General features: G+C 40.3%; 1 protein-coding gene across 1 annotated transcript; it reads right to left on the reverse strand.

Moving 5' to 3' along the window:
• On the reverse strand, positions 1–25,681 carry scara3 (scavenger receptor class A, member 3). The gene is made up of 13 exons (XM_034075314.2): positions 25,409–25,681; positions 25,179–25,292; positions 11,065–11,100; positions 10,554–10,595; positions 9,822–9,941; positions 6,575–6,655; positions 5,946–6,064; positions 5,032–5,276; positions 3,574–3,793; positions 3,123–3,211; positions 2,622–2,814; positions 2,316–2,493; positions 1–1,719 (listed from the first exon to the last, which is right to left on the reverse strand). The coding sequence occupies exons 2-13, from the start codon at positions 25,183–25,185 to the stop codon at positions 1,229–1,231; spliced, it is 1,821 nt and encodes a 606-aa protein (XP_033931205.1). The 5' UTR covers positions 25,186–25,292; positions 25,409–25,681; the 3' UTR covers positions 1–1,228.

Below are 25,681 nucleotides of genomic sequence, written 5' to 3' on the forward strand. Positions count from 1 at the left end.
ACGAGTTAAAAAAAAGCTTTATTGAAGTTCGATGCAAGCCAGTCGCATTTCATTACAACACACAGGTTTTCCAAAGAAGTAAGTTTCCCTTTTTGAAAGATTTGTACGTGATATAAAAGGTTATTTATGTTTGTTTTATAAGATCTAAAAAACGCTCTTTGGTCATTCCTCTGCTTTCTCAACATTATTATGCATTGTTGTATTGAAAGAGTGATCTGCGATAGCCTTCACCCCAAAACGGTTCAACATAGGTCGAAGAGAGTTACTTTCTTTATTCTTGCGGCAACAATAGAAGCAAACGTTGCACACAATGTAAAACAAATTAGAACGCAATTTCAGAAGCCATGAATTCTAAAACTTGACTTCTTCAATCGCTGATCATAAAATGACATATTCGTGCAGAAGATGTCAGAAAAGTCTTCAGAGTACCTGCTCTGAAATGCCAAAAGATTAAAAATCCTTCAATGTCACACTTTGAGAACTAATAAAGTGCCATCCATCTGAACATAATGTGTCAATGTGTACATAATGTAACAAGTAAAGATTTTGTTTCTGTGCCAATATGGGAATGTAAGCCTGTGAGTAGCTCTGACGGGAAACACCATCACGTTAGTCCTTATCCTTGGTTAACAGCTCTATTTATTGCCCAAGGAGGTTTTGTTGGTTTAACAACAACCTCGACATTTTCAACCATGTGCATTCAACCAGGCTAGACTTCAATACAGATGGTTTTTTCATTCCTATTAATATTATCATCTAAAACAAGTTTTTAATTCTGGTAAAATATCATCATACTGTACATGGACAGAGCCTTTTGTATTCTTTAGCTTCCTGGACAAGGACACACTCGTGAAAAGATGTGAAGAGACCCATGTGTTGCATGACAGCAGTTTCCTCCAACATAAGACCATTTCCATTTCCTGTCCAAACGCAGTCTGTGTCTGGCTTCAGGTACTGTGTCATCTCACTTCTCAACAACAGTTCAGTTCTGTGTTCTCTTATCTACACCGTCCTCTTGGTTCCTTTCTTGCGGCCATGTCATTGTATCAGGGGAATGCCCCCTTTAAAGCACAATCCCATTTTTGAAATGCTGCCTTTGTTCATGGAATTCTCGATTTTTCTTGCATAATCCCATAGAAACTGGATTATTGCGTCCCCAGTCACAATGGATGCTTTTCATCTGGTTAATAAGTCCTCTTGGTTCCAGACGGATCACCTCTGGGTCTTCTCACTGTCTCATGGTGACGGGGGCTGGCCCCCTGGCCCCCTGCAGGGTGTTGACGGGGGCCTGAGGGTATGGCAGGCCTGGAGGCCCAGGGTATCCCGGCTGTCCAGGAGGTCCCATTGGTCCTGGTTTCCCCCGGGCTCCTGGTGGCCCAATGATGCCCGGGAGTCCTGCCTGACCCGGGAGGCCTGAAAAACCTGATTGCCCATTGGTTCCGTCTAAACCGTGTAGACCTGCGTCCCCTTTCTGGCCCTTCTCACCACGCGGTCCAGGTGGGCCAATAGACGCTTTAGCTCCTTTGATCCCTACGGCCCCTCTGTTTCCAGTGGGGCCTGTTTCACCCGGAGCTCCTTTGGGCCCGAGAGAACCTTTCTCTCCAGAAGTACCCCGGCCTCCTGGCGGGCCTCGGTCACCTTTAGTCCCACTCAGTCCCATTGGTCCTTTCGAACCGCTCTCACCACGGTTCCCTTTTGGCCCGGGTAGTCCAGGAGCACCTGTTGAGGGAGGATGGTGAGGTTCAGTTACAAAGTGAATTGTACATTTCAAGGACTGACACCTTATAGTTGGTTGACTAGTTGGTCAATAAACTCTTGTCCAACCTAATTGTCATTGGTTTTACTTTTAGAGGAATAAAAGCGCTTCATAACCCTGACACTTTTTTAGGCGTGTTTGAAAACTACATTACATTAATTGTGTGGTTTATGGGTCGGGTTCTTTGTTGATTGTTGAATGCATATTTCTGCGGGCTGGGCGATGAGTGCTGGTTCTCATCACAGGTTTGGTTGGTGTTGGTAACAGTAAGATGACCCAAAGGGGTGTGACCGTTCGCTTTGAGCCCATCGTCATCATTTTAGTTTAAATAAATGTTGGTTTGGAATAACCGAATATGGAGCTAAAAGGTTGTTTATGTTTATTTATAATTCATCAGGCTTCCAGGTTAAGTGCATTCAGAGCACTGCGGCTGATTCAGTTCAGATTCTAGAGATAACTTGCAGATCTTTCCACCTCTTTGACCAATTCAGTGCGTGAAGAATCAGCCATGATATTGACAGCCCTATTCATTTCATATATATGGCGACCACTACCGTACCTTTTATTATAGTGAAGTTCTTTATGAGCGTGGTATGGTGCACATCCACGAGCTTCATCTCCTCCGTCACCATGGACAGATTCCTGACGTCTACATCCAGTCGGACATTCAACAACATGTTTTGCTGTCTCAGTGTGTCGGCCAAGTGGAGGAGTAACAACACCGTGTTGTTGAGGTTCTGGACAGAAGAGACAGGACGCGTCAGATGTGCGGAGAAAGAAAGACGCAAAGAAGAAAAAACACAGGAAGACTTCATCTGTTAAGCATACATAAGGAAGGAAGGAAGAACTCTTTAATGTGTCCTACCTGTAGATCTTCAGCGTGTCGGCCCATGCGGCTCTGACAGGACGAGCTCTCGATGTTGATGTACTTGTACATGCTTTGGACGTGGCTGACGGTGGCGTTGATGCTGGAGGAGATTGTGTCGATCTCCATGGAGATGGAGTTCAAACGACTATCCAATGCAGAGAAACGCTCGCCTGTACGATTCTCATAGTACCTAAAGAGAAGGGTAGCAGAGTCCAGGTCGGTTTTTACATTTCCTGGATGACCATACTCTTAGCGGAGAAAAGGTTATACTTGGAAAGCACATGTTTTACTCAAATTAGCAATTAGCAATCGTAAAAACAATTCAAAAGGACAAACTGCCTAAGCTTTCTTTATTATGCTGGATGCAAATGGTTTGCTTTGGACATCCGAATAAAAAGGGAAAACCTGGATGTTTAGAAGTTTAGAATCAGGCATAAAAGGATACAACGTAAGTCAATACGATGCCCTCTCATGTGTACTGTATGAAATGTGTGTTACCTGGAATGGTAGTGCAGGTCATGCAAGTTCTCCTCGTGTTCATCCATGAAAGAGGTAACATTGTCGAGTTGCATCTGCAGGTTCATCACCTGCGATTGGAAATGTACATAATAAAGAATGTATAAAGACAACAGGTACAAATAGAGGAAGTTGTATGTTTGTGTTAACTGGGATGAACCATAATAGTCTGTCTCTAATTTCAAACCTTACATTTCAAACCTGATCATAAAGCAACAGGATGTTACCGTTACAGTTAATGAGTGTGCGTGCTAAGCGATGGACGCGCCATGGCGTCTTTCAGGACTTTTTGAGGCCATCCTTACCCTAACACTAGAGTGGGGGCAACACCATTGGCAGTGGCTGGCGTAAGCGCAGTTGTACAAGTTTTAGAAGTTTTACCAGTAATTATTTAGTTGCTTTTTTCAAATGAAACTTGAAAACAGACACTCACCTGCTGCGTGAGGTCGTAGTACACCTCAGTGGACATGGCGGTTCTCTGTTGATCTGTTACGATGTTGTTTTGTAGGAGGCGCATTGTTTGTGTGGTGCTGCTCGTGTTGGATTTCATTGCGCTCAGAACTTGGCTGTAGTTCTGCCAGTCGGTTGTCAACTTCTGGAGGACCAGAGTCTCCTCATCAGCCTTTCTCTGCAAGGCATCGATCCACTGTGTACTGGAGAGCACAGGAAAACAAAGAAGACGTTATTACATTATTTTCCCATTATTAAAAACTGTGCAAGCTACTAAAAAGTATATGATGAGAAGATGTTTTATTAAATCAAATGTTATCTATCTATCTATCTATCTACCTATCTATCTATCTATCTATCTATCTATCTATCTATCTATCTATCTATCTATCTATCTATCTATCTATCTATCTATCTGTCTGTCTGTCTGTCTGTCTGTCTGTCTGTCTGTCTGTCTGTCTGTCTGTCTGTCTGTCTGTCTGTCTGTCTGTCTGTCTGTCTGTCTGTCTGTCTGTCTGTCTGTCTGTCTGTCTGTCTGTCTGTCTGTCTGTCTGTCTGTCTGTCTGTCTGTCTGTCTGTCTGTCTGTCTGTCTGTCTATCTATCTATCTATCTATCTATCTATCTATCTATCTATCTATCTGTCTGTCTGTCTGTCTGTCTGTCTGTCTGTCTGTCTGTCTGTCTGTCTGTCTGTCTGTCTGTCTGTCTGTCTGTCTGTCTGTCTGTCTGTCTGTCTGTCTGTCTATCTATCTATCTATCTATCTATCTATCTATCTATCTATCTATCTATCTATCTATCTATCTATCTATCTATCTGTCTGTCTGTCTGTCTGTCTGTCTGTCTGTCTGTCTGTCTGTCTGTCTGTCTGTCTGTCTGTCTGTCTGTCTGTCTATCTATCTATCTATCTATCTATCTGTCTGTCTATCTATCTATCTATCTATCTATCTATCTATCCATCCATCCATCCATCTCAATTGGTCACATCCTACAGTATGTTTGAATCAGCATTATGTGTTCCAGCTGTGCCTTTTTCAAAACGGAATTCCCAGTTGTTATCCTTTCTGCACTTTGCCTTCACAAGCAATGATTTGCTTGTCAGAAAAGTGCAGTGGGGCTTTGACTCTGTCAGCCACTGATTTCCCTCTGGGCCAGTTCACTCAAAGGTCATGAACACATGTGTACATTAAGCTAATGAGACGTGATAAGCATCTAGCATGGGGGTTGATGAACTCATATGAATACTGTAAAAGTAATTATTTTATTAATGAAAACTGTGGTGAAATATAGCCAACAATATTTTTTCCAGGACGAAGACATGAAGTTGACAAAAATAGCTAAAACAGGATTTCAAAATGAAAGCTAGAACATTGTGTATATTATTGTAGAATAATATTAGATCAAGCTTTGTTCATCCCTCTCTTTTCCTATCCTTTATTCACCTGAGCGCCACTGTCATGTTGACTTGCTGCGATGTGGCTTTGATCTCGTACTGATCCTCCGCCAGCGTCTTCATTTTCTCTTCAGTTTCCTCGATCACTTCCTTCCAGCCCTCCACTCGTTCCAGGTATCTTTCCAGCGACTGGTTGAGGAGTTTAATCGACATGAGGTGGTTCTGCATGTCGCGTGTCAGCCGGCTGCTGGTGGTCTTCAGCATGGTTTGGGTCTGGGAGGCCCCGTCCAGGACCTTTAGGGACCAAAGGGTCAGAAATGTAATGTCTTCGGACGACTGGTTGAACAAAACACAACCTTGGAAATAAACAGAGGTGGGAAGTAGTGCAGTACAAATACTTGGTTACTGTACTTAAGTACATTTTTCTGGTATCAGTACGCCACTGCTTATTTTTCTGACGACTTTTACTTCTTACATTTTTATCACTAATACCTGTACTTTCTACTTTCTATAGGTTCATCACTTTAGTCTGAATGTGTGTTTGGTGGCGTGATCGTTATTATTTAGAGTCATTGCGTGCCTATTGATTTGAACACGATCCGTGTATCCATCACTTCCTGGTCTTCTCTAAAGAAGAGGGACCAATGGAAACGTTGTCATGTTGCCGTTGTTCAGCATGGAAACATTCATTAGCTAACAATGACATTATTGTTCTATTAATATAAAGGGAGGTCAGGTACTCTTTAAAACAGCTGCTAGCTATGGGTACTTTTTACTGAAGTACACTTCAAAGCCTCTTTACTTTCACTTGAGTAAAGAAGTTTAGTCAGTACTTCTACTTTCACCAGAGTATTTTTAAACACGAGTAGCTGTACTTCTACTTCAGTAACGGATGTGTGTACTTTTGCCATCTCTGGAAATGAAGCCGTTGCCTGTTAGAGCTTGTTGTGTGGTCTGTCGTACCTGCTCCTGTCCCAGTATCATTTTCTGGATCTCTTCAAACTCCTTCTTCAGTCGGCTGATCTCCTCGCTGTACAGAGTCACATCCAGACAGCCCGAACAGTTCGAGGTGGAGCTCAGATCTGAGGTGGAGGCAGAGAAATAAAGTCAGTGAGGCAGGATAGGTTTTTGAACAAGAAATATTTTAGTTCCTCAGAAAAATGTAAACTTGAACACTTAAGATCCATAATAGCTACAAAATGTACCTTGTGGAGGTCGTCAAGACATTTAGTTTCTAAACATTTAACAATCTCAAGGGTCTTTTTATTTTAAATACACACAACAAAGCATTTTAGTTATAGAAAACAGCCAATTCAGGCTCTTTTAGTGCTGTCAATTACGTAAACAATGAAGATTTTGTGTAGAAATGTCAGAAGAAAATGTAACTAAATTCACTATTTGTCTAAAAAAAAGAAACTTACAAGATAAACTTCTGTGTGGCGTGTCATTTTCCAATTAAATTTGTTTTCCCGTAATCCCGCGAAAATGTCCCAAATTGGGATCAATAAAGTACTATCTTATCTTATCTTATGTTTAGGGTCTATGAGGTCCCCCTGACTTTATAATAACATATAATACTAAAGCTTCTTTACCCTCTATTCCTTGCTGAGCCCTGGTGATCTTGCTGTGGAAGACGGACTCCTCCCCAGACAGGTTGTTGACCTTCCTAAACACTGGAAACACAAAGACGATCGAGTTATTGGAGAGAAAATTGTTCTTGTGTTGGAATATGAAATACTCTCATTCCCAAGCTCAGGATGTATGTTTCAGTGTAGGAGCATGATGCTGCTCTTGCAGAAGTTACTGAAAGTCAATCGGTAATCAAATCATTAGCTTTAAACATGCAAACGATTATTTATGATGGTTTTCGCATGCTGAGGAATAGATTAAAAAACGATCAACATCAGCAGTAGTACGGTGTTGACAGGACATAGGAAGTATTTAAAGTAGTAAAAACAGGAAGTTGTAATTTAAGGCCTGACACCAAGTTTTCATTAGCTAAGAAACGTAACCCAACCACTGAAGAATGATGTTTTAGCCAGCTGGCCAGGTCCCGCTTCTTTCCCCACATATTTCCCAAGAGAGCAACAATTATTTAGTGAGTGTGAGTTTGTGGGAGTGTAAGTTAGTATAATGTGTGTTTGCAGACCTTTTCAGCATCCTAAGCCCTGACTCAGGGGATTAATGCAGTCGTTGTTCCAGTGTATGTTTGCAAAAAACCTTCCACATGCGTTCTGCGCGTACCACCTGCTCTACTGTATTAGCTGCTGTGACAGCAAAAAAAACATTTGTTTTTTAAAGGTCACCTATTATGCAAAATCCAATTCTTCATGTCTTTGCTACATCAACATGTGTCCCCTCTGAGGAAAGAGATTCTGAAAGTTTCAGGAAAACATATTTAATCTCTTTTTGTCCTGATCCATTTCTATAAAAACCTGAAATGAGCTGATCAGATTTTGGCCACTTTATGATGTCATGACGATTTTTTTGTCTTGTGTAACCGTTAGCCAATCAGCAACCATGGTAACCCCCCTCCTTATCACCTGAATCTCCTCCTAGAGCACCATTGAGTTCTTTGTAACCAAATGTCTCTCAGAGGGGCGTGGGGAGGGGCTCCTTATTTTCATGTAAAGTAACAGACAGAGAATCAGCACTTTGGAAACAGGGCTGAAACAGAGGGGATTATGGGTAATGCTGCAATGATCTGTTTGGTGTTTGGAGCCAATCAGAGACATGTTTTGTATATATCTGTGACCTGTAATGTATTGATGAAACAGTATAATAGGGGATAGGGCTGTGCGATTATGGCAAAAATCATAATCACGATTATTTGGGTCAATAATTGATATCACGATTATTTTTGACGATTATTCATTGACCATTTATTGAACTTTAAAACAAATAATATTTTACCAATAAACAACAACAACAAATATGTTGGAGCGCACTTCCAAAACCATACTAAACATATATTATTAATATGATAAATAAAAATAAATTAGACCAAAATAAATGAAATCAAATATGATGCAGTGCACTGTCACAACCTACTGAAAACTCCTTAACATATAGCCAACATTTTGGTAAAACATATTCAACATATTCCACTCAGTTAAACGTTGAAGGCTGGCCAACCGTCATGGTCCAGAAGTAACAGGAAATAAATGTTGAACTACAATTTAAGACCAAATAAAAATGTTTAGGCCACCATGGCAAATGCTGGTAGGGCTGCTCATGTCATCTCTTAAAGATTTTTTGCCAGAAACACCAGCCTGTTGACATGGTCTGGTTTCAGAGATGAGCGCAGGCAGGTGACAAGCCACCTGTACTGAAGACCCTCAGCCACGCCCCGACACATGGGGTGACGCCGGCCAATCACAAAGCTTTGATGCGTTCAAGTGCATTATTCTGGCACAGGAAGATTATGTTACAGGACATTAACGATAACAACAGAATATTGTTGCTCTATTTTTTAGACACATCTCGCGATCGACTGGTTGGGCACCCCTGGGCTAGACCATAGGTCTGTTGTGGTCGCAAAGTAGTCACCTGAAGCCACATCTCTCTCAACTTCCCCACGGCCTTTGTCATATAGTGCAGGCAGCGCAGACCTGCTGAAATAATACCGAGACGGCATCGCGTAACGCTTGTCCAACGTGTTGACAAGTTGCTTAAAGCCCTGGTTGCTAACAGTGCTAACTGGGCACATATCTTTAGCGATGTGAAATGTAATGACAAAGTACTTGCAAATAGTGGAAATAGTTTTACCCTTCTTTTTAACGAGTTGCTGCTCTTGTTCTGACAGCTTCGCTCGCACTGAACACTCACAACACATGTCACTCACAGGTGGCCGAGTGGGCTTTTAGGGAGGGGCGAAAGCGCACCCAGCAAAATAATCGTATTTTGTCAATTATGCTGTTTTCATAATCGTCGCAAGCCATAATCGTAATCGCGATTAAAATACGATTAATTGCACAGCCCTAATAGGGGATCTTTAATGCTTTAGAAGTGACGGCAACATTTTCAATTCACTCCAAACAATCTGCAAATAGCTAAATCATGTGTTGCTTCATTCCATATTTGTAACTAAAGGAATGGTTTTTTTTTTATAAAACAGATGTTGAGCAGGAAACAGAAAAATCAAAGGTTACTTTTCTCTGTGTTTTCCTCGTGCACATGGACGGTCTGGAGTTGCAGCCAAGTTAAATATCTTTTCTGTTATACTCAAGTTTCCAGGGCTCAACCTCTAGCACAGCTGTACGAGGACAAATCTAAAGTAGGCTCTGTTTCTGTGTAAAGCATTCTGTAAAAGATGTGATTCTGTGTATGTGGTGTGCATGTTTGAATGGGTTGACATTTGAAACACCCAAGATGCGTGATAATGCCAGGTGTAAACAATCTTACAGTACGTTTCTGTACCTGAATAGAAGATTTCACTTCACTCTCACCATGCCTCACTCTCGCTCTGTACTCTTGAGATCCCCAAAACAGTAGTAAAAGATTAAGATTTACGAATTTCAGACCCAATAAAATGTGATGTTAATGTAAGAACCAGCTGTTGGTGCTGAGCAGCTGTCTTGAGTTGAATGGACTGTTTAATTAATACACACATACAGCACATAGAGAAATATGACCTTTATCCATGACAAGCCTTCTTCCCACTTCTTGATGCATATCAGCATTATCAGAGAAATAATCAAAATAATTACAAGGGTGTTGACTGCATCTACCTGAGAGGTTAGTGTCTCTGTGGAGGAGTCAAAGAGATGATATATGGAGGGCTTAAAGTCTTCATCACAGGATTCATCGACTGCAACGTGATTGTAAAAGAAAGCTTACCGAGCGAAGCCAGCACTGCCACAGTAATGACGAGGAACGCTACAAAGCCATAGAGCACTTTGACAGCCAGCTGGAGGGAGTGGCTCTGCTGACACCTCAGGCAGCCGCCCCTGCTGCGACCTGCATGCAGAATCAATACAAGCAGACATTAATACGTGTGACTGAATAAGTTAATACCAACAACAAAGTCAGAATCTAATACGCACGAACATTTAATTTGATTATTCAAGGTCATCAAAAGACAAGTTACAAGTTGCTGTTTAGAGATGATACAAATGTTGTCGTCACAATTCACAAATTACCTGTCAGCCTGAAAACCCAAAGTTAACATTTACTTTACAATCAAAGGGGAAAAAAGCCTTTTAATAGATTGATACCATTTTTGCTGACTCATTATTATATTATAATGTATATGAGATGAGTGTGACTGATAGCAGCCCTCTTTTTAAAAGCTTAAGTAATAGTTTAATCTTTACCAATGCAGGATATTTTATAAGATGATTGTTTGTTTTGTTGGAATAGTTGCAACTTTAGTTTTTAAATTAATTTAGTTGATGCATTATTTCTTACTGAAATCTAGTATTCGCATTGCATAAACACGATGGCAGGAAAACTCCGATATGTATGTACAAGTCATGCATGTACAGATATGTGTGTAAGGCATGTCATTGGTGGAAAAGAACATATCACAGTTGTTGTTATTAGACTTGTGTGTATGTGTGTGGCCTTCACCTCTAAATGAAGGCATTTCCTCTTCTCCAGTGAAATCCTCCTCTGAAAAACAGGACAAGGAAAAAATGTAAACAAAACACGATGTCTTACAACTGACCAAATAACACAGCAGTCCTGGTTTACAAAAGGTTTAATATTTGAAGTGTTTATTGTCATGTCATTGTAAAGAAAATCCCAAAAGTAGGTTGCATTATTCACTGCAGATCTCTCAAACTGCACTTTTGTGTTATTATCTTTTTACTTTCTTCTGTAACATCACATTTAGAATCATAGTCCAGATCATATCCATAGGGTTAACTATGCAGAGTAATGGTTGTTCTATAGGCATATGGAGAACAGAGATGAGTGGTAACATCTAAACACACAAATAAAGTTAGTTATAAGTGCCTCATTACAGTCCCTCCCTTTATTCATCGATACGGGATCTATTCTGAAAAGCCTACGGACAATCATGTTGAATGTGCGGATCAACATGGATGTTTCGTAGACAATAGAAAACCTCGATCATTACCTTTGAAAAGCTGGTTCTCGTATCCACCATTGCTGTCTGCCAAAGGAAGAGAAAAACAGACATGAAACCAATTCAGCTGGAGCCACCAACAAGTTGTATTACTCCCGTCATAAATCATGAAAAACCAGCTGCCTAACAATCCCCCACAGACCCCCCCCCCCATCTCTGGAGTCTGCATTGCACTGGGCATGGTCAGTGTGAAGCTGCTATCTCAGCACACTAAAAAGGGAAGGTTTTCTCTGCTCACTCGGGAGCACTCGGTCCCACAGTGGTGTAAGAGTATGAGAACAGTTGTTGGTTTAGTGCGCTGATGCTGGTGGGAGTATTGTGTGTCTGATGAGGTTGTCATCACACACTCTGGGCTGAAATAAGAAACATGACGTCCACAGAATAAAACCAGATGGCTTAATAAAACACATCGAATGCATTTAACGTCATGTTTTCATAACTGGATCTAACAGCAATGGATGTTATACAACACGCCATTAAGTGTACACCACCCAAACTGGAGCCCAACCCCACACCTGAGGCACTTGTTTAAGAAGCATACACACTCTGGAGGAAAAGATTGGGAAACACATTCATTAACAGGAAGAACGAGGTTTGGCAGGGTGCTGAGAAGCTGAAGAGAGACAGTTGGATTGTGGTCAGTACTGCCAATGGAGCTGGCCCAAAAGAAAACATTGTTTTATTACATAATGTGTGCTCCAGACCTGTCCCTAAATTAAAGCACATCTAAATGACTTTGCACTGGCGCTTTTGATCGGAGAAATGTGGACTGAGTGTGTGACTGAAGTATGTTGATTGAGTCGAGACAGATGTGATGTCATTTACATTTATATTCTACTAAATATATATGTCGTCGGTCTCAAAAACTCACCATTAGCTTTAAAGTGGCTCTGAAAGGTTTTAGCTGCTTATTCATCAGCTGACTAATAACATCCAATCATATTCACACAGGAGGCCTTTATAACGCCCTTGCTATTTTGGTTGAATAGTCAAATATAGACCGGAGGCAACGAGTGTTTAGTTCTTAAGACACCATTTCTTTAAACAAAACATTGGTGGAGACAACGTAAGAAGTTGCAATTCTCAATGTAAGAGATAAAAAGAAGCATTACATGTGACCTTGTCTTCAAATTAATGTTTGTACCTTTAATGTGTTTTGTTTAAAGGTGGGGTAGGTAAGTTTGAGAAACCGGCTCGAGATCGCTAGAATTTGAAAATACACAACCGGAGAAAATCTGCCACTTCCTTACAGAGCCCCTCCTCCAACACACACGAACGCGCACATGACCAATGAGGGCACGAGATAAGTTTGTGCCCCGATGGAAGGCTGACAGGCAGGTAGCCGGCCTGGCTAAACGGATTGGTCGTGCTTTTTACAGTATCACGGCTTCTACAGATGACATTTTTTTATGGATTTTTTGTCAAAGCACTTCAGATATTCATTGCTATCGGGATGTTAAGAGCATTCCATGGAATATAACAAAAAGTGTATCTCGAGCCGGTTTCTGAAACGTACCTACCCCACCTTTAAAGTGAAACATTGGTAGCCTATAACTGTAAGTGTGGATTTATGGTTTACAGCACACATTGAGTTGATAAACATTTTTCAAGCCAATACAAAATGTTGCAAAATCTTATCTGAAACCAAAATGTCTGCTGTGAATCAATATCTGCGGTTAACCACAGAATCAGCTCCACATGAAGAAAAGTGTGGCCTCTCATCGGGAGAGAAGACGAGAAACAGCTGCACGCAATGTCTGATCAAGATGGGTCAAAAACATGATTTGCCATACGTTGATTTTTTCCAACAGATTAAAACAAATCTTTAATTTCTACATCAGACTATTTTAATGCAACCTAAAACTGCATACGTGTGTTCACCCAAAAGGAGAGCTGTCACCATAACAGTCTGTGTAGTATTATGGGATGAAATGATTGTTTAACTTTGGCTCTAACCAAATAAAGAAAACACATGATATAATCTCCTAAAACAATGTCAGTAAAGTTTAGATAGAGTAGAGAACACTTGGCCCGCAGACGCCACGATGAGGTGAATGTTTACGTGAGCGAAGGAAAAGCTGAGGTCACAAAACACTAAGATTCGGATGAAGCCAGTTTGCACTACCTGTCCTAAATCAAACAGCAGAATCACAAAGTCTGGTCCACACAGCGGAGCAAAAGGAGACTTAAAGAGCCACGTATATTTCTCAGGATTTCAACAGAAGACTAAAAGGTGTGTGAATATACAAAAGAACGCTAACGTTGCTCTGTGTCTGCTAGATGTGTAAATGTACAATTGTTTTTCTAACATTTCCATCAACTTGGGGCGGTGGTGGCGAAGTCTATAGGGACTTGGCTTGGCAACTGGAAGGTCACCAGTCCCGGCAAGACCAAGTGCTACCGAGGTGTCCCTGAGCAAGGCACCGTTCCCTACACTGCTCCCCGGGCGCTGTTCAAAATGGCTGCCCACTGCTCCTAACTCTAGGATGAGTCAAATGCAGAGAAACAATTTCCCCACGGGGATTAATAAAGTATATCAATCAATCAACTTTATAAGGTGAAACATTTCAAATGTTGTGTGTACAGCTTGTTCTTCTGACCTACATGCTTGTAAGGTAACTGTTTAAAAAGGCTGGCCACCTAAAATCAGTCACGCTTTTTCAAAGATATAACTAAACAGTGAACATTCAACATCAACTTAAAAGCAATAGAGCATGATGAGTGTAGTAGAAGGATGAAGGATCCCATACCATCATTATTCTGGGTTCAAGTGGAGAGTAATCATGTCCCATACGGTCTGAATCCTGTTTCAGAAACGTTCCCACCCTGATTCAAATGCACTTCTGGAGGGAAACTGAATACTTGTAATTGTGTGGGGTTTCTGTGGCATGAAAAGAAGGGTCAGACTAAAATGTTTGAATGTCAGCACATTATTTGCTTCTGAAAGCCGAAATTCCACAATATCTCGATCAGTATCCACCCTCAAATATCTGTCGAGCTCCTCGGTTATGTTTCACCTCCCTCCCTCTCTTTTCTCTCTCTCTCATGTTTTCCCTGCTGAAAAAAACCTCATGGCTCGTTAGTGAGGAAGTCGACCTGTCCAACACTCACAGAGCAGAACTGAGCGGGTCTGACAGCACCGGGCCTACCGGGTCACCCCTATGCAGTCAGGCAATGGCTGAACACTTTGGAAAAACTGAAAACTGTATTTGGATCAGTCTTGATCAGTTACCTCAGCCTTTCATGGTCAAATGTACTCGTCAAGGTTCAAGGCTTTTATTTGTCCGTACATAGCTACTGTTATGTCGATGAAAATCTTAGGTCACAGGCTTTGACAATTCAAGCAAGTCGTCATCAACAACCTTATTTGGCAATAATCAACAAATAAACAAAAATGGAGGATCTGCATAAACCCTTCACGACGTATTTAACACTCACTTTGCTTTCAAGAGACGGATCAGATCATTTAAACCGATCATGAATTAAGGTCTTCTGGTTTCTATAAAAAACTGCTTTGAAAAATAATAAATAAAATAAAGGTTTGACATGATTTAGAACAAACTTCTGCCTCACAACTTTTTTTCTTTTCATATTTGCTGTTAGTCTGTTGAGAAAAAAATGCACTAAATATACAATTAGTATTGAACTCACAAGCAGGCAAGTAGCTTAATGTTTGGCGACACATTCGAAAATGTCAAAAACATATGTGGTGTTCATGTGAGGCCACTGTTTACATCATTGGTTAGTGCCCTATGGGTTGACATAAGGACTTTTTAAATAGTTGGGACCACATTGTTGGAGCACTAAGAGGCTTAAAATAATGCATTTGACAATAAGGCACACTTTAGCCATTTGAATGAGAGACCTGACCAGACAGGGTGTTTTCCAGACAGTGAGGCAGACTGAGGATGGAAAATGGTGGTTGCAGTTAGAATACACACAGCAGCATGTGTGCACTTGTGCTGTGACAAGAAGCAAATACACTGTAAGGATGTGTACTTTAGGGAGAAGCTAGACACAATATATTAAACCTTATCTTCAAAAGGATGGAGTAGTACTGAATAGCAGAGGATGCAATAAAAATAGGCAAACAACAAGGTCAGGAAAATTACCATATGTGCAAATATTGACTATAATCAAAATAGATCTGTTTCCTTGCTTGATCTGGGAGGGATACGTTTCCCTCATAGCGACCTTACTGTGTAGCAGACCAGGTGTTTCAGTCTTAAACGGTAGTTAAAGCTGCTGGCTCAGCTGGTGTACAGTGGACCAGCCGCCACACCTATGAAAATATCAAGCGACGCACACAGGATATGGGATGGACAAGTTCCAGGTTAGTTTACAGAGCTTTTATAAACATTTCTGATGGTTTCTAATCAGTTCCACATGGATTCCTGTACAGGTGCACGTGAGTATCAATTACAGATGAGCCACGGGGCTACTAGCAGGGGCGTTCGAGACAAATCCCGATGGGCCGGTACTGAAGTGGGCCGGTCGGACGATGTGGGCCGGTCAGATAAGTCGGTCAGATAAGTCACTAGCACCTTACCGAAGTGGGCCGGTCGAGAGAGTCCCGGGCTGATTTGTAGTCCGCCCCTGGCTACTAGTAAGCGAAAGCAAGGCTTGAAACTTTACAAAGTACGAAAACATTGAAATATCAGGATGTTGTTCTTCACCCACTCAGCTCCCTCCCTCTACTCTTTCACCATGGGACCTTTGGTGTCTGTGAACGCAGCGCCAGGCCTGATCTTGAGTCAGCTAACCCTCAGCACCACTTCATGCCTGTGGTTCCTCTGTGGTGGTTCCTCTTAGGGGGATTTTGGACTTTCCAAACCCTTTCCCCACCCTGTCCCTCCCTTCCTTCTCCCTCTGGACTAAACTTTTGCCAGGGGATTGTGTAATACTTGGTGGGTAACATGCCCTGAGTGTCCTTTAACTTCACTTCAGCCCTTTTTTCGAATTTGTTGAAAGGACAAAGTTCCCAATCATTCCTGATTAAAATGTTGCTTTTTGGAGGGGTCTCAACACTGGACGGGTTGTCGCAGGAAGGAGGTGCTGTCGTACTGACATTTATTGTTTATTATTGACATTTGTGTTTTAGCTGACCGGTTTTCTATATATTTATTTGTTTATTTTTTGGTATGTCTGTTTGTCTTCTGTCTGTGTGGGATTTTGTTTGCCCTGGTGTTAAGCAGTAATGACAGAATTGTTACTCTACCTATTTTTCTATAAAGTGAAGATCTGTTTACCTACTTTTGATGCTCTGATAGAATAACTGTATGCTGTTAAAAAAAACCAATAAACAACGTTTTAAAAAATAAAATAATAACTTCACTTCACGTGGGATTTGAATCACAACTAAAGATACCCTCTTTTAAACTTGTCATGCCTTTATTATTTTACTAAATTCATTCTACCAGAAAAATCCCCCTCAAAACCTCGGTAATTCCCAGCTTTAAGTGAAGCCAGGAGTCCCGAGATGGGCCCTGCTCCAGATTAGAGTGGAGGTCTTGACCACAACTCATAAAGCCAACTGAGTCCCTCTCCAAACCTCTGTTGACATCCAAGTCATTTAGCTGCCCTCTGACTGGAATGTGTGGTCTCCTCGCAAACTTTAACGCCTGGTATGTGTTGCTTCAGACTGCGAAGCTGAAGTTTTTCACAAGCCATGACATGAACTTTCTCGCTGATTGTGGTCAGGCAGTGAAACGAGAGATTTTCAGAGTCAAGATCCCGTAAACGCATCATGTTTTCTCAGGACCAAAACCGCTCTGGACTGCCATGCTGAGACACAGCCATGCCTTGTTAAGTTTACACGGCTTTGAGGCCAAAGGGCGTTTACCATATTCTCTAATGCTTTATTTACAGGCCTCTCACTTTTTTTACTTGCCCTCTTATCGCTCATGATCACCTCCGATAGGGACTTTCTACAGACACATAATGGAGATAAAAAATACGAACATCTTTCCAAAAGGACCATCAAATATAAGGTTAAAAGTAAGTGGACACTTGAATTAAAAATGTGGACACGTTGTCTAGTCATAATAACATGAGGGTTTTCTTAGATCATATTTGAACGTCAGTTAATTTAACTGAGTTACACCACACAAATTAGTTAATATGTATGTTAGTTGTTCATTGTCAATAAAAGCATACTCCGCTAACTGCCAAGTGCTAGCTAACAGAAACAACCAACTATTGACAGCTAGCATGCTAATTTGTTGCCTGTTCATATTGACAAGGACACGGATCAAAATGAAGTTAAAGTGGACCTATCATGCTATTTTTAGGCAATAGCATAGGTCTCAGATATATAACATATATAAAAAAACATGTCTATGAAGTGTTTTGCTCCAAATACCAAACAGATCACCCATTCTAGCCATGCCTCACATCCCTCTATTTCACTTCCTGTTTCAAAAGTGCTGATTTGGGGTATAAAGCTTTAAAAAAAAAAAGATTGATGCTGAGCTCATGCGGGAGATGCGACCGGCAGATTCTGCGGTGATGAAACGCCATATCATGGATTATCAAGGATTATCTCTGAAACAGTCTGGAGCTCAAAGGCTTTCTCTCTTGCCGGTTATACCACAAGGTGAGTTCCATTTTACTTCCTGCTTCTTCACACACATGCTCTCCAGTACAGGTTAGCTCTGAGTGTTAGCGATGCTAATGTAAACATGCAGCGACCATATTACGTCCAAAACAGTCGGGCATTGTTTCTGATAGCAACGTTTCTGATAGGGCCGTGGGCGTAAAGCCAGCCTACATTTCTGATATTACCTCATATCGGACGCAAATCTGGATCAGCTCCGTTGTAGCCCCGTTTTTAGAGATTTGGGTGCGGAGGAAAAGAGAGAGGGTTTTATTTTCTGACGCTGCGTGAGTTCCCCGACACACCGGGGACACATATTTATGGATAAAAGACATCAAAAAGTGCATTTTGCATGATAGGTCCCCTTTAAATAATTATGTAAACTTAATGTTAAGTTAGCATTATCAGGTATTTGTTAACTCAATCCCAACTGCGAATTCTGGCCATTCACTATAAAAGTTACAGTATTGCCCATAAAATGCATCTAAAACAAACTGAAAAGTAAGAAAACCCTGTGATTTGCATCTGGATTAAGGGTTTCTTTCTTGGCCAATGCCACAACCCTAACCCTAACACCAAGTTTCATGCAGGGTAGCTTTAATGTAATCTTGCAGACAAACAGACAAACGAATGACCCTAACCAAAAACCTTTATGGTGGTAACAAAAAGCTTCTACTTCTAACCACTGACTTCTTAATATGTGACCATGTTGCTGCAGTTTCAGCCGTTGTTACGTACATGCTGCTAGAGCTGGTTTAAAAACAGGAAGAAGTACAGCAAAGACATTTCAGATAATTATTCCAAGATGGCAAAAATAAATAGAAAAAATGTACACTGTAAACAGAAAAATCAAGTCAATAGGACATTCATCTTGTTCTCCTTTCATCCAAATTCAAAATGACTTTACATTTATAACGCTGCCACAGCAAATGTGGAATAAAAAACGGAATGTCTCTTTCTGCACCTCCCTTTCTCCTCTTTGCTCAATCTTTCCTTTTCCTTTGCCAACCATACACCTGCCTCACCTCCTCTGTCTCCCCCTCCTCCCTGTTAGGAATGTATGAGGCAGCATGTTTGGTTCTGGTCGAGCAGAGCTGGAAACCACATCAACAGACCTCCTGTACTGTTTGGCTGAGCAGAGAACTGTATATGTTCTTGAGAGTTAATTTGCTGTATCGACTCGTAGTTCAAGGCAGCTTCTCTCCTGGACACTCGCCTGGAGCAGAGACATGTGCTTACCTAAACTTTAGTTTGATTTGATTTCCTTTTATTTGTACTCGTAAGCTGTCCATGATTGCCTGTAGGTGTTTATGTAAAGAAGTAAGTTGTTATACACTCTGCAAACCTAAATCCAAGAATCCACATCAAAGAAAATGACTTATTGAATAACATTATAACACAACAACTTTGGAAACACCCACTACCGAAATCACTTTAATTTGAAACATGTCAAATGAACCAATAGTGAAGCCAAGCATTTGGTGCTCACAAAACTACCAATACGTAGAGCTACTGTAGGTGGCTGTTTTTCTTTTGCAGAAAACTTTTGTTGTTTAAAACAAACTGTCAATACGGGTATTAGCAGTAGCAGTGATATATTCATGCTTTTCCGGTTATCACCCGTCCCCTTGTGTGTTATGAAGCTTTTTATGCATGTAAACGGTCTGCAGTCACAAACCCTCAAAGTACACCCTGTAGCGAGTACAACTCTAACACAGAAAAGACCTGTCTGTGCTGCCCCAGAACGCCTCGTTGGAGATTTCTCTTTTTCCATTGTTTTCTTCCTGGGTATGGTGACGTGACCATACCCAAATGGACCCATTGGTCCTGAAGCTCCTCACACACAAACACTCTCTCAGCGGCGAAACTGTGACGCGTTAGGGGGTGCGGGTGCTAGTGGAGCCTCGCAGATGGGGGTGCTGCAGCCCCCTCAGCAGCCCCCCCCCTTCCCGCGTCCATTCGCGATGACTCGCTGTCTCGCAGACCCCACGCAGCAGGCAGGAAATGAACCCAGCTCACCGCGCAACGTCCCGCCAACACGGCACCCAGACCCCACGCAGCATTCTCATCTGTTTGGTGTCATTTTCTGGTTGCTAACGCCATTGTAACACGTAATCACTGATGTTCCGCCGAGTCATCAGAACAGAGTGGGCTCACAGGGGGGGGGGGGGGGGCTCCAACAAGCCGTTTAGGACGGAGAGTGAATACACATGCTATACAGAGATGCTGTTTGAGAAACCAATGTGAGTTTGGAAAATTGCTCAGTCTAAATCTATTCTAGTCGACCTCAACAATAGAATTATGATCAGTAGAAATGGCCATGACATGGGACCTTTAATAAAAAAAAATGTCCTTGAATAAGCCAAAAGTTGCTTCTTATTTACTGCTTTCAATTTTAGTGGCAACAATGACAAATGTCTATCAGTTTTCATCTCTTGTAACAAATATGCAACCCTGTCTCCTAAAAATTACGTTCCCACAGAACTAAACTGCATTCTCAATTACGTTTAGCTAGAAACGTATTTTTTCCCACGTTACGTTAGTTATGAACGTATCTCAAATACGTTTATTTTCTACATATCTTCTAGAAGCATATTTTCTTCCACGTTACGTTAGTTATGAATGTAACTTAAATACGTTTATTTTCTACATATCTTTGCCATTTATTGTCTTGCTTATAATAATGATAATTAGTTATTTATAAATATCATTTTAGAGCACACCTTTGAAATCGACAATCGGGCTCGATATATGGTTACATTAAAATCAGTAGGCGAGGCTGTAATTTCGCCAGCTGTTACTCTCATGTGCGAGGCAGAACATAATAGTTTTAACATGCCAAAAAGCTGCTGTGTCGTTTATTGCACCTCAAACATTAAAACAAATCCAGAGTTACGTGTTTCTGTACTTCCTCTAAGAAGAAAGGACAGTAACAGAAGAGCTCTGTGACTTCAGGCTTGATCGCCGTTCAAATGACAGCGTTGGTTTCCCCAAAAGTGGGCGGGGCTGTAAAGTGAAGTAGATTTACTCTCATCTATTATTCAAAACCATTCTATTATTCTAACGTAAATTACATGCCAGTGTTTTATCTTTTATTTATTTGTTTTTATTTTAAAATCGTATAATGTCGGACTTTTTTTCCGTCTGTGAGGAAAAGAAATGGGGCTCAGAGCCTCAAAATACTGAAATCTGTATTTTTTAAATATTTTCCTTCTAATTTATTATTCTTTTCTAAATAACACACTGTTATTTACTCAACAATAACACACAATTATCCTTGTTTTTTATTTATTCATTTAATTCTATAATCTTTGGCTTTTAGCCGTAAATAAAGTCACCGGAAACAGACGGGACATTTTGAGCGATACACACCACAAAACCCACTAAACTGATTACCCAAGATCCTCAGATTGAAGCTTGTTGATTGGATGTTTTAGCCGCAATGCACGCTGGGATATGGTGTTGATATGATATGGAGATATGATATCCGAAAACGAAAAATAAAATAATACCTAATTCAGAGTGTGCTTGCTTTTCTCTTTGGAAGTCATCACATAACGGCATTGTAATACACGGTTCGGCTGCATTACATATTACACATCTGCCGTAATTCTTTATTTATAGAGAGAGACAAACAGGAGAAACTGCTGCCAAAACTGAATACTTGACGTGGATCATAAATATATCAACAATTAAACAACATCTTCAATTTCTTTTCACAAAATACGTCTCCTTGCAGTATCAATAGTAATTCGGCTGACTTTTATATTTGATCCAATTGGTATATAGGTTATATTTACACCATAACGGTGCACAGCTGATCGAAAAGGACTTGTAGTTTTTTAAAGATATTACTGATTTTCTTTGAATATAAGAATCTAAATACTGAGTTGAGAGAATAGTCAGGGGATTTGGGTGATGGGAGACACATCTATGGAATCACAATTTCAATAGCTTACTATTAAATGACGGATAGCCTATGCCTTTCTGTCTGTGATGTTTTACAAATCAGATATTAATGTGTAGAAGTAAAACAAGAGAAATAGTATAGCAATATCCTGTACAATTATGTAAAAACATGAATAAAACTACACATCTTCAGATGTTATACATAAGTGTCTACACTAATAATACAAAGTTATTATTAGTATGCTGTGTGTACCTTGTGTGCACCGCCTAGTGGTTAAAGCATGTTATTGAATTATTTTTGTTGCATAATCTTATTTGATCAAAACAATATTAAGAGTACATACTTTCATAGGGGGAAAGTAGAAGGTCAATGATAGAAATATAGAATATAAAAAGTCAAGAAGATACTAAGTGATCTCTACAATAAAACAGTTTAGTGCTGGATGTACAAAGATATTAATAGGAGGATGTGCAAAACAGAAAAACGAATTAACCTTTATTAACACATTAAAATATACTTTAGGTTAAGGTCTTCTTTAAACAAGAAAAAAGCTCTGGGGGTATCTATCTACAGATGAATATTAAGCCGGACAAAGTACTTAACGTCTAACATATTGCTTTCCTGCAATGTTAACTATGTTGAAACACTTATTTTAAATGATATTATACACATTAATTATACTCTTATGTATGTAGATAGAATAAGAAATGTGCAGAATATGACAGTTTAATGGTGGAGGTATACAGTACACACTATTGATAGATGTCTGTTGAGGAACCTGCGACCCAAGTTGTGTATAAGATCAATACACCTTAGAAAACCTTGAAATCTTGAAAGGGATGTGCAAAATAGCCATTATACAGTTTTTAATTAACTATTAGTAGAGAATAACGAGTAATGAATATACTTTATAAAGATCTGCAGATAATGTTTAGTCTTCTCAAGCACCAACTATCAAATATCTCTCCTGATTGTTGGCACTTGAAAATCACCTTCCCTGAATTGTATTCAGGTGTAACTAAAGTCTGCTTTAAGGGTTGTTTATATTCCACATCATTAATCAGAATCTGCAAAGTAACTAAACTAAATGTAGTGGAGTAAAAATACCAGGTTAACCTCTGAATTGTAGTGGAGTAGAATTACAAAGTAACAATGAGCTGTCGTGTGGGTATATATTAATGCTGCCCATTATGGATACAAGCGATTTTCACCCATTTAGTAATTACATGTTTTAAATGTGTACACACCAATGTGTTCCTATCGCCTAAACCTCCAGGGCTGTACACAGTTTAATACTGTCAACTTCTACATTTGGGAAAAACGTCTTTTAAAACTACAATTCCAGTAGAGACGTGCCATAGAGAACATGTTGCGAAACACAATAGCCAGCATGTGTAGTTCTGGTGGGGCGTTCGAGTCCAGTTTTGAATAGTCTGCCGTGGTTCGTTCCATTTCAAAGAGCTTGGCAGCTCGGCGTAACCTCGGCGCAACATCACGGGGTTTGTCAACGGGACTGTAGTCCCAAACGATAGCTGGGGATTATGGGTAGTGTAGTGTCTTGGGCCATCCTAATCTCGAAATGTCCCGTCTGTTTCTGGTGACTTTATTTACGGCTAAAAAGCATGCTAAAATGCCCAAGATTTATAGAATTAAACGAATAAATAAAAACAAGGATAATTGTGTGCTATTGTTGAGTAAATAACAGTGTGTTATTTAGAAAAGAATAACAAATTAGAAGGAAGAGATTTTAAAAAATTTCTTTTCCTCAAAGACGACAAAAAAAAGTCCGACATTATACGATTTAAAATAAAAACAAATAAATAAAAGATAAAACACTGGCATGTAATACGTTAGAATAATAGAATGGTTTTGAATAATAGATGACAGTAAAATCTACTTCACTTTACAGCCCCGCCCACTTTTGGGGAAACCAACGCTGTCATTTGAACGGCGATCAAGCCTGAAGTCACAGAGCTCTTCTGTTACTGTCCTTTCTTCTTAGAGGAAGTACAGAAACACGTAACTCTGGATTTGTTTTAATGTTTGAGGTGCAATGAACGACACAGCAGCTTTTTGGCATGTTAAAACTATTATGTTCTGCCTCGCACATGAGAGTAACAGCTGGCGAAATTACAGCCTCGCCTACTGATTTTAATTTAACCATATATCGAGCCCGATTGTCGATTTCAAAGGTGTGCTCTAAAATGATATTTATAAATGACTATTATCATCATTATAAGCAAGACAATAAATGGCAAAGATATGTAGAAAATAAACGTATTTCAGATACGTTCATAAGGAACGTAACCTGGGAGAAAACATGTTTCTAGAAGATATGTAGAAAATAAACGTATTTGAGATACGTTCATAACAAACGTAACGTGGGAGTAAATACGTTTCTAGCTAAACGTAATTGAGAATGCAGTTTAGTTCTGTGGGAACGTAATTTTTAGGAGACAGGGTTGCAAATATGTTAGTTGAACAATTTTGTTTTCAGCTGACTTTAATTTTACTTGTGAGAACCCTGTATACAGGATTTTAAATATGAATTGAGTCTAAAGTCAGCATCCCTACCAGGGGATACATGAAGGAGCTTAAAGTAATAGCTTTGCTTTTGTATTGCAAAATTGAAATTGAAAAAATGAAGATCAGCTTTTGTAACATAACACTAACACTGTTTGCCTGCTTGCCTTAGCACATGCTGTGTTTTCACATTTCACATTACATGAGAAATGGCTTGTGTTGCTGCAGTGTAAATAAAACTGCTTTAATTGTTTAGCTATAATTGAATAATTGCTGTTTGGGTGCGAGCTTTATAGCATTAAGGTCAATAAAACAGAGCAGAAACTGAAATCTCATCAAAAGTAAACCCAATGAAAGAGGCAGCTCCAAGTTTTTAAAATGGGAAGAATATAGTAAGATTTCAGTTATCAACAAAAAGAAATACAAGAAAAGTCAATTATATGCAGATTTCTGTTAGTAATGAATATGTCAGCATCTTTTGAAGCTGCTACCCCACATGTAGGATGTATTCCTGCCCCTTCCCACCGTATCCTCCCATTTCTGTCAGCCTTTCACTTCTCGTACTGTGCGTCTGAGAACCGTGTAGCAGCCCCGGCCCTCTTCAAAGCCGGGGGCAGCTCCCCTTTCATGCCATGTTATGAGAAAGCTCACATTTAAATGTTATGTTTTCACTCCTTCTCCTTAAAGCGGGATATTAAGTCAATCTGGGGTAGATTGGCAGAGCTATAGGACATTTTATGTTTTATGAAACGGGGCTGTGGTGTACACGCACACACATTTAGAGATTTAAAGCTGACTGATCAAAGCCTAACATCCAAGAACAACAAACCCTGGTCTTTCTCAGGATCCACGCAGCCAGGTTTCAGAACAGATGAGAAGCATATGTAGGCGCTGGTGCCCTGTGCAGGTACCTGCCTGCATGCCACAATGCCAGGGTCTGTTCCTGTCTACATTAAAATGTATTTTTCACATTGGAAAATGCACCCTGGTATCATCAAGATGGGTTTTCTTGCACCAATTGACTAAGAAGATGGAATGTGTAGGTGCTCAAGAAAGAAATCACAGAAATTACTGTACCTTTCATGATTCCTCTCTCAAGAATCCTTTTTAAACAACTTGTGGTTCTGACGCTCAAAGTGATGGTGGTGATATTGCAGTCCCCTTCACCTTGTTGTCCACAAAGCAAGTGTCCTGGAACAACAAAGGCAGTCAGCAATGTACCTTTGAGGTGCCAGCAAACTCATTCGGGAAAGGTTTTCCAGTTTTCCAAAGAAAGAAGAACGCCCAAAAGTCCCGAAAAGTCTTACTTCCACATGTTGAAAACTGGTGGACAACAAGCAGACACCGGAGGATTCTGCCACATTGAGTGTTATTCCGTATGGCCAACAGAAAAGACACCTCTGCAGCCTGATTTGTAGATTATTTCATATATTCTTTTAAATCTATCAGTGCAGAAGGAAACTGCCCAAAGCTCCTCTTAAGTTTTGAACTTGTGTGTCTGCCTGCAGCTTTCTGGCATCATCCCGCTCCCATCCAGAGCCTGAGGAAACTAAACCTCCTCAGACAGAAACCATGTGAGA

Source organism: Pseudochaenichthys georgianus, chromosome 24 (assembly GCF_902827115.2).
Source record: "Pseudochaenichthys georgianus chromosome 24, fPseGeo1.2, whole genome shotgun sequence".
Taxonomy (NCBI): domain Eukaryota; kingdom Metazoa; phylum Chordata; class Actinopteri; order Perciformes; family Channichthyidae; genus Pseudochaenichthys; species Pseudochaenichthys georgianus.

Bases quoted from the DNA above. Each gene is read 5' to 3' on its own strand.
- scara3 (XM_034075314.2), bottom strand. The intron at 9,942-10,553 runs GTGAAGGCCACA...TTCTGCATGCAG, and splicing joins GGAAATGCCTTCATTTAGAG to GTCGCAGCAGGGGCGGCTGC. The intron at 3,212-3,573 runs GTGAGTGTCTGT...TTCCAATCGCAG, and splicing joins ACTACGACCTCACGCAGCAG to GTGATGAACCTGCAGATGCA.